At 36.9% G+C, this 14,343-nt stretch overlaps 1 protein-coding gene across 7 annotated transcripts in view; it reads left to right on the forward strand.

Annotated features, from left to right (window-relative positions):
• The first annotated feature begins 1,900 nt into the window (after positions 1 to 1,900).
• CHD9 (chromodomain helicase DNA binding protein 9) overlaps positions 1,901 to 14,343 on the forward strand; it is an 85,658-nt gene continuing 73,215 nt past the window's right edge. For all 7 annotated transcript variants that reach the window (XM_032195926.1, XM_032195928.1, XM_032195929.1 and 4 more), the window contains exons 1-3: positions 1,901 to 1,972; positions 2,642 to 2,727; positions 9,992 to 11,595. In XM_032195926.1, the coding sequence (XP_032051817.1) occupies positions 10,159 to 11,595 (1,437 nt within the window). In that variant the 5' untranslated portion in view covers positions 1,901 to 1,972; positions 2,642 to 2,727; positions 9,992 to 10,158. The remainder of the gene's footprint in view (positions 1,973 to 2,641; positions 2,728 to 9,991; positions 11,596 to 14,343) is intronic.

Here is a 14,343-nt window from a genome sequence, read left to right on the forward strand (position 1 = left end):
ATAAAGATGCTTATCAGATGAGAACATGGGAATTGTTGGGAGTTAATATACTAACAGATTGTGAGCTGAAAGAGGGCTGTGCTGTGAAGTCTTTCTGTCTCTGAAGGTTCCTTACGAAATCTGGTTTTAGGCCCTGTGAAAAGAAGAACGCTTTTTTCTGGTTTTCAGCGCATTCATTTCTCTACCTCTTAAAAACTGCAGTAAAGTTCCTCAGGAAGATAGTGGAATTCAGAAACGAGTCTCGGGTATAATGCTGGAGTTCATGATAAAAGCAGCTGGCAAATAATTAGAAACCCTCTAATTGCACACACGAGAAATTTAGAGAGCACCAAGAGGTTTTTCTTTTTAAATTTAGAGGGAAGCCTGTGCAACTGCCTTTCCAGTGATCAGACGTGTAGGTTACAGGGACGTTACACTGAATATCTCGTTCTAACTCTTCTGAGAACTAAAGAGCCCGTTCCTATTCAGTGCGGCTATGCTGAGATTTGTGGGCAGATCTCTTAAAGAGAAGTTACTCTGCAGAGTGGTATTTGCACCTGAAGAAGAGAAGACTGGGAAATTCTGTGAGCTGTATTAGCAAAATAAGCAGCACCTCTGAAGTTCTGAAATTTGACTCTTCCCTTTGGAGAAGCAGAATGATGGTAATGCTTAAAGAGCACAGCAAGTTATTAGAATAGCTTCCTTCAGTAGTCTTGTGGCAGAACCCTTGAACTTTCTAACATTTATGTTCAGTAAAATAAACTGGCTCAAGGATAAGCCTTACACTCTTTACAAGATGCTTCTTGAAACTCTAGCCATCTTCCAAGCTCCCGAACAATTGTACCATGTTGCCCTTCTCCGTACCGCCTTTGTTATTGTTCCTCTGTTGAAATTAATGCCTGCAAAATATAAATGAGAAAATGGAAAGTGTGTGTACACCTCAGCCATTTTAATGCAATGTCTAACGCCAAAAGGCTAGGTTAAACCTGAGCTGAGACACTATGCACCGAAGCAGCAGAGGCACATGTACATGTTTTGTTCCAAGCAATGTGATTTGAGGGCAGTAACCTTTGGCAGATAGGGTGAAAGAAGGAGTTGAAAAGAATAATTTCTCAATCTGCTGCTGCTAAGTTCTCTAAAGGGTATTTGCCAAAGACCTAAGACAAAAACACACAAGGATTTTGTATAAAACTTAATACACTCTTTAATTAAATCTAGGATGGTGCACTAAGAAGTGGAACTTAGGGTTAAAATGATTATTTTACACTATTTGAAATGCACAGCTTATATCCTGTTGCAGTAATGCGTATAAAAGTCTGCATTTTGGGGTCTAAAATGAGAAAGGTGGTTATTGTTCAAAATCTTGTGTGGAATCCTAGTTCTCTAGGATTCCGTCAAGAACATAAGAAAATCCTTGTGCCCATAGGGAAGTGCATGGTTTTTGAGTATTTTATGATGAGGTTATGTTAGTTGGTCAGTGGAAGATAAAGACAAAAAAAGTTTCTAAGATAGCCTAATATCTCTGCATCTAGTCCTACATAACTTTAGTTCTGGTTCTATTTAATATAAGCTTCCTCACGTATCAGCAAATTTTCACAATTTGAGATTTAGAAGAAGAATTAAGACCATGCTTCAAAGAAGGAAACTTTGCAGAACTTTTTTTAACCATACAGACATGTATATAGTTGTGTAATTTAAAGCTCGCGTACAACGTAGCTTAGTTGAGAATCTGGGGAGACAGACCTTGTTTTGCATCTTAAGAAAGCTTTAAGTTCCTTTTGCATGTGTTTTTCTTCGGCACTCAGTGCAATCATCAATGATTCCTTCTCTGTACGAAATACTACTTATATTTTACTGTTAGAATAATGTATCGTAGTTCTGTTCTTCTATTTACATACGTTTTTTCTTCTTTTCAACATAGGATATTTCAAACTGCTAAGTACTCCACAGTTGTCTCCATATTGGAAGCTGTTCAAGGAAGCTGGCCTGAAGAGTAAGTAGTATCTTTTTGTTTTGAAGATTTCTGAACACACTGCTTCAGGGAGGACAGCTATGTTTTCTGATAGCAAGGAATTTAAGATAGTGCTTGTCTTGTATAGTAGTTACAGGTTAATTAGACTTCTGGTTTTTACTGCTTCGCTTTCACATGTAGGAGCAATTACTTGATTGCAATATAATAAATAATATTTTTCAAGCTTTTATTCAATTAATTTATATATTGTACAACAACTTTTAAATAAACAAGTTCAGGAATTAAAGTATATTTTGAAATGCTGCATAGTACTTGACAGTTGAATAATTTTGAACTTGATTCTAACATCTGGGTGTGAAGAGGACTTTTTGCATAATGGGAGATCTATTTGACATTACATAAAAGGATAAATGTAGTAATAGTATTCAGGAAAAAAAAAAATTACTGGGATGTTGCAGTTTTTTTTTTCTCCCAGAGTTAGTAAAAATAGGCACTTCACTTCCTTATTTATGAGATGTCTATAACAGCATGGCTGTTGCCGATTGTACATTAATTCTGGTGTTCTTGTTTTTATGGTATCTATTAAATAATAAAGTTCCAACTGTTGTATTTGCATAATAATATACTGTTATTTCAAGTATAATCTTAAAATTGGTTTTGTGTGACTTGTTTAATATGTTTCATTTTCAGGTCTCTAATGATGAGGTGCTCATCTGGCCATAAAGAGCATCTCTGAACTCAATTCTTCGTTAAAGAGATGTGTTCTGTATTCATGGGTAAGGAGTTTCATCTTAACTTGCATGCTTTTATGTAGTATGTTGTGGTATATTGTTAATTTCTAAGATTTTAGCAACTGGTGTTTTACGGGTTCATCAGTTACTCAGTATAGAGCTCCTTAGGTGCATGTATGGGCTCTTAATTTTGACCCAAGCTATTCATGCAACTTAGGAGTTCTAATACCTAAATATCAGTGGTCTGACTTTCATATTACATTAACTTTTGGTTAGATAGTGGGACAGAGTTTTTGTATATAGGTGAACAATAATTCTAAATAATTACAAATTGGTCAGTGAGTTTTGATTCCTTTTTGGATATATACAACAGTTCTACTGGCTTTCATTAGACATTTACCATGCATCTTTTGAATTTGGAGCTCTAGAAAGAAAAGAAAACAACAAACAAAAATAGATGTGAATTGTATGTAATTAAAAAAAACAAAAACAGTTTTTAAGCAGTAAAAGCTGTATCTCATCTGAAGAAATTTTGGGGTGTTACTCCTACTTCAAAAAAGTAGAAACAAAAAGCTTGCAAAAATCCAACTAGAGAATGGGAGTTTTTCTAAATGTTACTAATATTTTAATTTTTGTAGGTCTCTAAATAAAACAGCTAAGATAACTTCATATGTTGCAGAATTTGGTATAATGTGTTCCCTTCATATATTAGGCACTGCTTGTTGAAATATCATTTTGAGACTATAAAATAAACTTGAGTTATAAATTAATGTTATAAATTAAACTTGAGTTATAAATTAATGGATCCTTGAAGAAGTACATGAAGTACCACAAACATTGGTGATATCATTGCATGAAGTCATGGAATTTTATATATAAAAATTTTGTGATACACTTTCTCTTTGGTGTGGTTTTGCTCTGAGCTTAAGCAAAGCTGTTCTCCATGAAGGATCTGTCCCATACGTAGAGCCTGCCAATCTCTTTGCTAATGGTAGAAATTTGGCATTAATTGCATTGAAAGATGTTTCATTTCCATGTGAGATGTCCTTTGTCACGTTGGTTCGCTTGAACTTTTTATATAAAAACTTTAAAAGTGTGTAATTGTCATTTGTCGTTTATTTTTTCCTGTAAACCTTCAATATTTATTTCCCAGAGGCTACCTGCTTAGGGGAAAGGAGGTGAGGTGTTAGATGGCAGTTATTGCATTTGTGAAGGGTACAAGGGGGAGCAGTGAGTGATATGAAGTATTTGGTGTAAGCAAAATAAGTGCAGATATGCAACCAGACCACCCTGTATCCATATGGCAAGTACACCCCAGTCAGTGTGCTCTGGTTGTATGCTCTTACTCAGAGTTGGAGCCGTAGCCGTGGACAGGAATCCCCTGAGAATTTAAAGCAGTTTCAAATCTTTTTCTGACCTTCAAATCAAAATATGAAGGACTTATCTTTTGAGTATTTAATATAATGTCTCTGAACTCTTTAGTAGAATAGAGTTCTAAACAAAAGTATCATGTTGAGGGTGTGACTTTATTTAAGGTACAGCTTATTATTCCAAAATAGTTAGAAATGCATATATATGAAAGGCAATTTTAAAATTAAAAATGCATATTTATATATATATATATACATACACGTGCATGTATAGATATAATACACAACATACTAATAAATATGCATTGTATAAATTAAAATGTGGATGTTTATTCTCCGTTCAATGAAACAGACTACCCAAGCAAACTTTTTACTGATTTTAGTGATACAAGAAAGAGAAAACTCACCTCTTTGATCCATATTTGCTATAGGTACCGTAGCATTCTTATTCAAAGACTTGCTTCTCTCTTTCTGTTAGAGACTAAAACAGTTCATTTCTACTAAATGTCTAAATATTCTTTTTCTATGCTCTGTATTTCTTGAATTTGAGCGAATTGTTCTGTTCCTTTGTGCATTTTAAATTTAACATGCACATTGATCTTAAAATCTATAATATACTATCATTTATATTGAGCATCACTGGGAAATTACTTCTGTATTTAATTTACTGCAGCTTTTTGAACTCAGCCAAAGCTTTGGTTATAATTAAATCAGATAAATAACGATAGTGTAAATGTAATTTACTTTTAATATTGGGGGAGGGAAGAGCTCTATCACTTCTGAATATCATGCAGAAGTGATCAGATTTTTCAGTATTTTTTCTACCACAGTATACCTCTTTTGACATAGTGTTTCATCTATTAGATGGGCAAATGATACAAATCCACCTGCCTGTCATGCTGTTGTATACTACATAAAATTTAGCAAACAAAACTATTTTTCAGTCTTTCACAGATCTTGTTTGGAAGCAAGTCTGTTATGCTTTGTTGTCTTGCTTTAAAACAAATAAAACAAAACAACAACAAAAAGCCAACCTGTCCATGCATATAATGTAAAACTCCTCCCTAGTTATGGCCATCTGTGTTTACCTCTTCTATTTCCTTTATATGTAATCTGGATTTCTGTTCTGTTATGCTTCGATGACTTCAGTTCTAATCTCTTCTACTAACTTGTCCCCAACTTATTTCTGAAGCAGCTTTTATTCTGTGTCTGGATAGCCATTATTTCAGCTTCTCACATAAAAAATGTCCATCAAAGTCACCTGCTTCCTATTATCTGTGATGCTGTCATACATCTGTCATGTGAAGCTGCGATACTCAGTCCCTCAAAGGATGAAAGAGGAGACGTCATTAGTAATGTCTGAATCTTTACCTGTTTGGCGTGCTCATAACTAAAGCAGCTAGTTTGCAGTTGTCACTTCATCGTTAGTAATCAACAATGCAATTAATGAAATAATCAGGTTTTATTTTCCATTTTACTGCTACTCTTCATTGACTACTACTTCTCTTCTTGCAAGGAAAAATTGTCTTTTTCTTACAAGTTCATTCTTTTTTTGATATATGTGATAAAATACATTTTGCTGTACTTTTTGTCTGCTTATTGTATCTTCTACCATTGCCTTCATTTCTGCTCTCACTTGTTCCTATAGCTATAGCTTGTCTTTTTGCAACTGTTACCTTCCACACACTAATCTACTCTAAAAGAAATTCATCTCTTTGAGACTTTCAGGCTGTCTTTATTTCTTCTTGGCCTTTCTCTCTGACTAGAGCAAAAAAAGGTTGTTACTAAACTCTGATGGACAGCCAGAATGGAGAAAGTTTGTTTTTTTTTTTTTTTTCCCTTTGCAAGAAGTTGCATTAACCTTTTTCACTTGAAACCTCCGTTTCCTAACCTCTGCTCGGGTATCGATTCTGTCTTGTTGCACACGGACTTTTTAATGAAAAGGATCAAATAGGGCTGAGTGTACCCAGCTTCATTTCTAAGTGGTTTTGGATATAAATAAAACTTGAGAAAGATGTAAAGTTTAAAGAAGTTAGAATTACAGAAAAAGTAAATGAGCTGATTTTGCAAATTAAAAGGAACAGGAGTAGTTAATTGATTTATATTGTTTGTAATAGAAAAGATGTTTTTACAAACATCTAGGTTACCAAGTTGTGTACTTTTAAATGAAAAACATGAGCTATGCAGAAGTGAGTATATTTTCATTCACTTGGACTTGTAAGATCCATTTTAATACCATTTCTTCTGTTTTAAAACTTTGGTTTAGATCTCTACTATAAAGCTTATGCTAAGAACTAATAAATTATAAGTGTTCTGTTTAATGAGTAGTGAAGTGATAAAAATAGAAGCTGGAAGATGTTTTTGTTTTAATTCAGGTATGTTTGCAGAATAACTTGATACTTGCATGCTGTGCTTTGTATGAGGTAAAATTGTAGAGTTAGCAGTTGGAGAAATTTAATGTTTAAACGAGAAATGCTTTAGAATATACAAGGATGACAAACCTTGAAATGTGTTTCAGCATGTCTGAAGAACACATTTGATGTTTTTTCTTAGCTCTTGTTCCGTTTTCTTGCATAAATCAGCTTGATACAAAATTGAGAGGTTAGAAAGAAAGAAACTAAATGCTAGTAAGAAATACTGTTGGATGTCTCTGGGTTAAACTATATTAAAAAAAAAAAAAAAAAGTGCAACACTGTGGAAAATTACAAGTATACCTAATGTCCTATACTTGGTAAATGCTGTTGAAGCAATTCCAGCTCATAGGGGGGCAGTAATTTCTTAAACTCAAGTAAAGAGACTGTGGTCTTCTGATTGCTTTGTCAGGATGTACCTCTGGTGTGGTGCTCTTTTTATTTTCTAGAATTTCTCCAAGTAGGTCTTAGACTTTGCTGTTGTAGAAGGATCTTAATGACTTTAAGCTGGGTTGAGATTAATGTTAAATCAGTATAAAATAATGGTGAATTGAGAAATACAAAGTATTACAGTTATCTTAGTTTCTATAGCAAGTGTGATTATCACAAATTCGGGGTATAAGGGGCACGTGGATGTTGAATTTTATTTATGAAGAGAAATCAAACTGGATTGCTGTAAAATAGAATTATTAACCGTAACAGTGTTTGCTTGATGGGAAGTAAATAGTTTTAACAAAACAGTGTTGGGATTTTGGGTGGGATTTGTTTGCTTGGTTGTATTTTTTATTTGTTTGTTTTTTACATTCTGCCTCTTGTTACTGTAGTTTGCTTCATTGAGTAGGGATTCAAAACTGGTTTCCCCATTCTGATTAGAATGTGACTGCAAGAGGAACTTGTCTTGAGTGAGAAGGGTTTTGGAAAAATACTCATAAAATACTGTCTGCACTTGCACTTGCACTTGCATTGTTAAACCTTTGGTTGTCAAGTACAATAGATGAAAGTCTTAAAAACACGTATTTCCTAAAATGTTCTTCTGCCAGCCAGAGGTAAAAGAATGTCCAAAATTCAACTTCATACAATAGAGTTGTTGGGGAAAAGAAAAGGCTGGATGAAAGTGTGCTAAAACCTAACTGTAGCTGCTATCATTTTCTGGGTAAGGGGGAGCAAAATAGGGGAAGAGAAGCACTTACAGCATGTGAAAGTTTCCGTGTGAGAATCTTAATATTTCATTAAGTTGGACGTGAGAAGGTAGAAATTTTTTTCAAGGTAGGGACGGAAAATCATGCTTATGTGCCAGTTTAAATCAGAAGTGTGCTGCGGTTTGCCTTCATGTCCCTTCATGATTTGCAAGCTGAGCATTTAACGTTTTCATATATAAGTACAGCAGAGACACAAGAAGCATAGTCACTAAGTAAGTCTGGAAGATGACTGAGTGTAAGGGCTAGTTTATCCCAATCAGGTATTGCTGAAGTTCCCAGGTATGCTTTTCTTTGGGCTGAAGAAACACGATGCATTTTATGGACAGTGAATTAAAAAGCTAAGTGTAAAAGTACTTCTCTGGTCAAAAGACAAGGTGTCTTTGCAACAGAGTTGTGTTCAGGCTATCTGCAGTGGTGTTCTTTTGAAAATAAAGTGTTTATTTTTATTTTTTCCCACTTGATCATTTCTTGTCTACATAACAACTTTTGTCATGATGTATTTATGTGCATCTGCTTAGCCTGGAGAAGTTTCTCGTGTGTCTAGCCTTCAGATTTCTCATTTGGAAGTCCATCCTGTTTGGATGCTTGATGCTGACATCTTCAGGTTACCTTTTCTTTTTACATATACGAAGACTTTTTGTTTTATAAACCCTTTGCATCTTAAAAGGGCTGTTTATATTAGAAAAGTTTTGTAGTCTCTTTATTTCTTACTTTTTTTCATTGTCTTGTAAGGAAGTTGGAAGAACAGGGAGGGATGGGAAGCATTTCTTGTCTTTTGAGCGAAGAAGAAAATTGCCATCAGGCAAGCTCAGAGTTACAGTGCCATGACTGTAATGATATTTGCTATTTATTTATTTTTTTTAAGTTATTCAGCAATAAAACATGGAGAGATTGTCTGGTACGTGCTTTTTCAATACATGGCCATTGTTACTCCTGTTTGATACTTCTAGGCCATTGTATAATTAAACTCAAGAGTGTGTATAATATTTACTGTGGAGTTGCTGAACTGTACATCACTTACCCCACATAAAACTATTGTACATCTGGTTGTATCGGTATCACTAAAGACAGAAGAAATTTTTTTTTTCCCCTCAAGTTGTTAGTACAAACTGAATAGCCTTTCTTATGAGTCACAGTGAAACAGAGTCTATCTGGGCATAACCAAGGAGCTACGTCAGTCTGGTGAGATGGTTATGCTCAGTCCCAGTATGTAAATTTATATTGTTACAGGCTTCAAAGCTGAGTTTTTAACAGTTGAGTCCTCGATAACCTGGAACTTGACATTTTACACATGGCTACTTTAATTACCATCTATTTTTCCACAGGTGGGCATCTATTAAATTAGATTATTCTGTGGCTACAATATTCTTTCCCTGTAACTAATCTTACTTGGTTTTATTTTCTTAGTTAAAATAGCTTTGTCCCCCAACTTATCTTTTGAGTTGAAATATCCTAAGATGAGAGATGATTCTATTAGAAATGCTACAAATGCTTGAAAACAATGCAGGTTTTCGGAGGTGTTGGTTTGGAGAAATGCAGATAGAGATCTTTCCTCATCTTTTTTGGTACTTTTCTGAAAAATGTGTGTGTCCAGTAGGTCTGTTTTATTCTATATCTTTTACTGACTAGGGGATATAGGAGCTCATCTAATTCATCTTGGCGTAGCCTAGTTGAATTACCTAGCTAGAATAGTGAAATAGTTCAGAGGTGGAAGTACCTGAACATGGATCTTTTAATAAAAGTGCAGAAAAATAATTATAGTTAAAATCCTTACTAGATGATAGGTTGAAATTCCATCAAATATAGATAGTTGCCTTACTAGGTCACTTTCTATTGGGAAACACTACTGCCTTGATTAAAACAAAAAGTGTTGTAAAATACGTCATCCGCATGGATCCTAGTGTTGGCTTATCTGTCTGATGGTGTTTGGAATGGGGGAAGTTGTCATTCTGTTGAATATGATCATAAGCAAATTTATTTTACTTCTGGACTACTGAGAAACACGAGTGTTACAATTTGGTAGCTTTAATGAAAGTGGCATAGGAGAATCTGAATTTGTGCTTAGATAACAGCAAACGGGAAACAATTTGAAACCCATGTATTTAAAAAGTCAGATGCATAAGGCTTAAACTATAAGAGCTGTAGAGGACATTTGCTAAAAGCAAAAAATAACTCTTAAGTGATTTGTGCTTTACCTAAACTATTAAAATTATGAATGAAATGTCAAAAATCCATAGCAATATCGGGAAGGGGAAGGAGGTATGAGGAATGACTTGAAATACAAAGCAATTGTGTGTAATTATGCTTCTCTTTTTTTCCTCTCCCATAGGATGCTTTAACACTTTAAGACGAACATTTCATCAGAAGCACTAATGGATGCTGGTATGCCTTGGATAAGGTGGTGACCACTGGATGTAATCTGTTTCTGTTCACTGCAGAGAGCCAAAACTGACTCCTTTTGGAGTTGAGAGAAGTTAGCAGTACAGACCTACCAAGATGACTGATCCTATGATGGATTTTTTTGATGATGCCAATCTTTTTAGCGAGACCTTAGAAGGTTTGTCAGATGATGCCTTTGTTCAACCTGGACCTGTTTCACTTGTTGATGAATTGAATTTAGGTGCAGAATTTGAACCTTTGCACATAGACTCCTTGAACCATGTGCAAGATGCTCAGAATCAACAAAAGATAAGTGAGTTTGAGCCGCTGAATCAGTTTGATTCTTTGAAACTTCACCAAGTAAGTACGTCTTTCAATAGCTCAGCAGACAACGTCTTATCGCCACACTCTCAATTCAACTGTTCACCAATTCATCCACAAACCCAGTCTAATGGGATGTTTCCAGATGTGGCTGATGGTAGTCCTATGTGGGGTCACCAAACTGCCACGACTGTTTCGAATCAAAATGGGTCCCCCTTTCACCAAGGACATTCTCAGTCTATGCAGCAAAACAAAAGCTTTGTAGCACACCATGACTTTGCCTTATTTCAGGCTAATGAACCGCAGCATCAGTGTGCCTCACTACGATCTCAACAAAGCAGGAACAACACGGGGCAAGATGCTCTGAGTCAGCCAAAAGACTTCCTGGAAGTTAATGTATCTACTTCTCACAGAGTCAATGTTAACCACCCACCTCCAGTTTCTAATCCTTCAACTTCACAGCAGCCTCTGTCTGTTCAACAGTTTTCTCAGACTGCAAGTGCTTCAATACATTTTTGTGGGAATCAAGAAGGAACTTTTGATGGACAGTCCCCAACTATTACTCCGTGTTCTGTCAATAATAGCCAACAATTTTCATCTCCTTATTCGTACTCTAATAACCACATTTCTCCTACCAGCCTTCTTCAGTCTACAACAGCTCTTTCTAGTAGCCAGCAGACACACCCCATCTCTGACTTCACTGGAAGCGATGCCTTTACATCTCAAACAGGGACCAAGCAAGAAACAACGGAGCACATGTTGAATCCTAATACACCTTTGAATTCAAGTAGTTTTCAAATGTTGCATTCTGCGCATCCTCAGGGCAACTTTAGTAGTTCAAAACTTTCTCCTGTGAATATTAATTTTCCAGCTTCTGCTGGTTCTGCTTCTCAGATAAGCCATTTCACAGACCCTATTGAGAGCAATGGTTTTACGTCTCTGGATGAGAACTTACTTCATCAAGTTGATGCTCCAAACGAACCGTTTACAGGACTTGACCCAGATGACCTCCTTCAGGAAGACCTTCTGCCACAGTTTGATGACTCTGCGTTTGTTCAGGATAGCACAAGCCATGTTTTAGAGCATGACCTAGAACACCATATAAGCCCCCATCAAGTAACACAGGCGTCTGATATTGGTCGGGCACAGTCGCAAAGTCAGATTCATCCCTGGCATTCTGCAGTTTCCAGTCAGCATCTGCAAGAGAGAAGTCGTATAACCTTACAAGGACAGGTAAGTGGGGGTTTAGGGGATGGGGTTTTGAGCTGCCCGGTTTGGCTGCTCTGGTATTGGTACTTGTGCCAAAGCAGGGTGACTGGAGACACTGAGCTTTTGTTGGTAATTGGTCCTCAAGAAGTCTGCGTAACTCGTGGTTTATGAAAAAACTGTCGATGCAAGCCTGCTTTCTCTTCTCCTGTTTTCTTAGCATTGTAGAAAACCAGATTTATATGACCTGAGATAGTTTTTCAGAGAAAATGGAGCCAGCCCTTCTACTGCATGTATTTCCTAAGTACAGCAGAGAAGAACAGTTGTTTTATGCTTCAGATGTAAATATCGTGGCTTATTGTCTGTTAAAGTACTCATAGCAGTGCATTTTTAAGAGCTTTAATAAGAGGTACTGGTGTGGCTGATTGGCTTTTGTCCTTTGCTTGGTAACTTTGTGCTCATTGTCATTAACTAAAAATACAGGTTTTTTGTTTGTTTTTATATGATCAGCAATAATAGAAACGGCTATAGCTATTTATTTCATTACTTTTGGGTAAAAGAAAAAAATGTGCAGTTGTTCTTGCATAACATCCGCATCTACTACATGTATTAAAGCCCGTGGTATGGAGGACATGAAAGCACACAAATTATCTTGTACTGTTCTAATGGCATACAAGAGAAATTAACTTTGCAGACAATGGTTTTCATATTATCTTATAAGATAAAAATTGTATGAACATTGAAGAGTTTAGAAAACCAATCTTGCAGTGACATGAATATATGAAATGCAAGGTTTTATAGACTTATTTTTAATGTTTTCTCTAGTGAGCCTAGTGAATTTTCAAGTAGTTTTAATTGATTGTGATAGTAAGTTCTTTTTTTTCCCCTCTCCGCCCCCCCCCCCCCAACACTGACCCCTATCTTCATCTGTATCACCTTGTCTTTTGTTGGAGGTGTGTGAGCAGTAATAAATTGAAGTATAGACTGGTATTTTCTCTTCTGAGAGTAGCTAAACTTTTCAATAACTAACAAGAACAACAAATACCTGTTGAAGCAGCTCGTAAAAGTTCTCTGTTCACAACTCTGTAACCAGCAAAATCATTTGTTTTGATTACAGTTATTGGAAAACTCATTGTGCAAGATTGCAGGAATTTTCAGCACACAAAAAAATGTATTTCAAAATAAATTGTATCTTGAATATAATAGAGATGTGGTAACCAAATACACAAAGAACTATTTAAAATCTGTAAGTCATTTAAGCTGGTGCTGCTGTTTGTGAGACTGGTTTAGTGACTTTCCATTGTTAAGGCTTTCTTTGAGTGCCATCGCTGCATTAGCTGTAAGTTAGTTCCTGAGTGCTGTTGCCTTTTGGCACTGCTTGGTAGCTTCAGGCCCGAATTTGATTTGACAGGAATGACTGAAACTCCTACTAATGGTTTGGCAGCAGGAGCTGCAGCTTCTGTATGATGCATCTACATATTCAGCCGCTCTTGCTGGTAATCTGGGGCTTCCAAAAGCATGAGGATGTCTGTTCAAGTCTGTGTGCATCTGAGCAGTAAAAATGGGAAGATTTTTAAATGGTGTTTTAAATTCTAGTAGGAATTTAGCTTCTAGTTGGGAAAGGAGAGAGGAAATACCAATGTTTTCTGGTTTTCCATCTGTGCATTTCAAAATAGAGGCAACTAACATCAAATACGTACGTGCATGTGGCCTTAAAAAGCTACAACTGTTGTGTTACTTCTCTGTTCTCTTTACGGATGCGCTCTGTACCTTACAGTATGGATTGGTGTCCTGTTGGAAGAGTTGTTGGGAAGGAAAGGAACTCAGTGGCTGAGACTTGCTTTAGTTAGCTTGCAAGACACATGTCCTATGAAGGAGGCATTGTAAAATGTGCCATTGCTTCGTGGCATTGGCGGAGAGATGAGGCTTTCACACTTGAATCTCTGGGCCTGGTTCAGTAGATGACCTCTCCTCCGTTACAACCTGGGCTGATGTGCATGGAGCATGTGATTTTCATTTCCTATGAGCGAAACTTTTGGTGCTTCAGTTGGTGTAGTGCTGGCGTGTTGCCCCTAGGGTATGCATACAGCAGTGTACTTCAGATGAGCTCGATGGATCGAATGATGCGGTAGGTGCAACCTGTTGGTGTTGATGTGCTTTCTTTTTTTCTTTTTCTGGGGGTAGGGAGTGAGTAGAGGAGGGCACAGCCTGCATGGCTCCTTGTGTTGGTTCTGTCCGATATGAGCCCCTAACACGGGCACGGAGCTGGGCTGCTGGTAGGGCACTGAGGTACTGCTGGGTTCTGCTAAAGCAACAGAGCCCAATTCCCTGCCATGGGGCTGCAGGGCAGAAGCCAGAGCTGTTAGCTGCACCCTCGGGTCTCCCATCGGTACGGGCGGGATGTGGCTTCCTGGAAAAGTGGCAGTGGCAAGAAATGCATGCGTTGGGATAGTTTGTGAGGAGCATGTGGCATATAAGCCAGGCAGTGAAAAGTAGGTCTCAAGATGTTTTCTGGTGCTGTAATTTTTCTGTAGCGTACATCAGAACCTTTTTAAGACTGCATCAGCCCCACTGACATCACCGTCAGTGCCTTGTTTTGTAGCCTGGAACAGAGGGAAAGTTCTGAGACCTGTACAGAGTGTTCAAGTGTTTGGGAGGGTTGCTTTGGTTTTGGTAGCAGCAGGAGAAGGACGCATCTTCACAGGATTTCAGCTCTTTGTTTCGTCCTTCTTACTTCTTTCTGGAACTTTGAAATAACACTGGCAGAAACCAGGT

This window comes from Aythya fuligula, chromosome 12 (assembly GCF_009819795.1).
Source record: "Aythya fuligula isolate bAytFul2 chromosome 12, bAytFul2.pri, whole genome shotgun sequence".
NCBI classification, from domain to species: Eukaryota; Metazoa; Chordata; class Aves; order Anseriformes; family Anatidae; genus Aythya; species Aythya fuligula.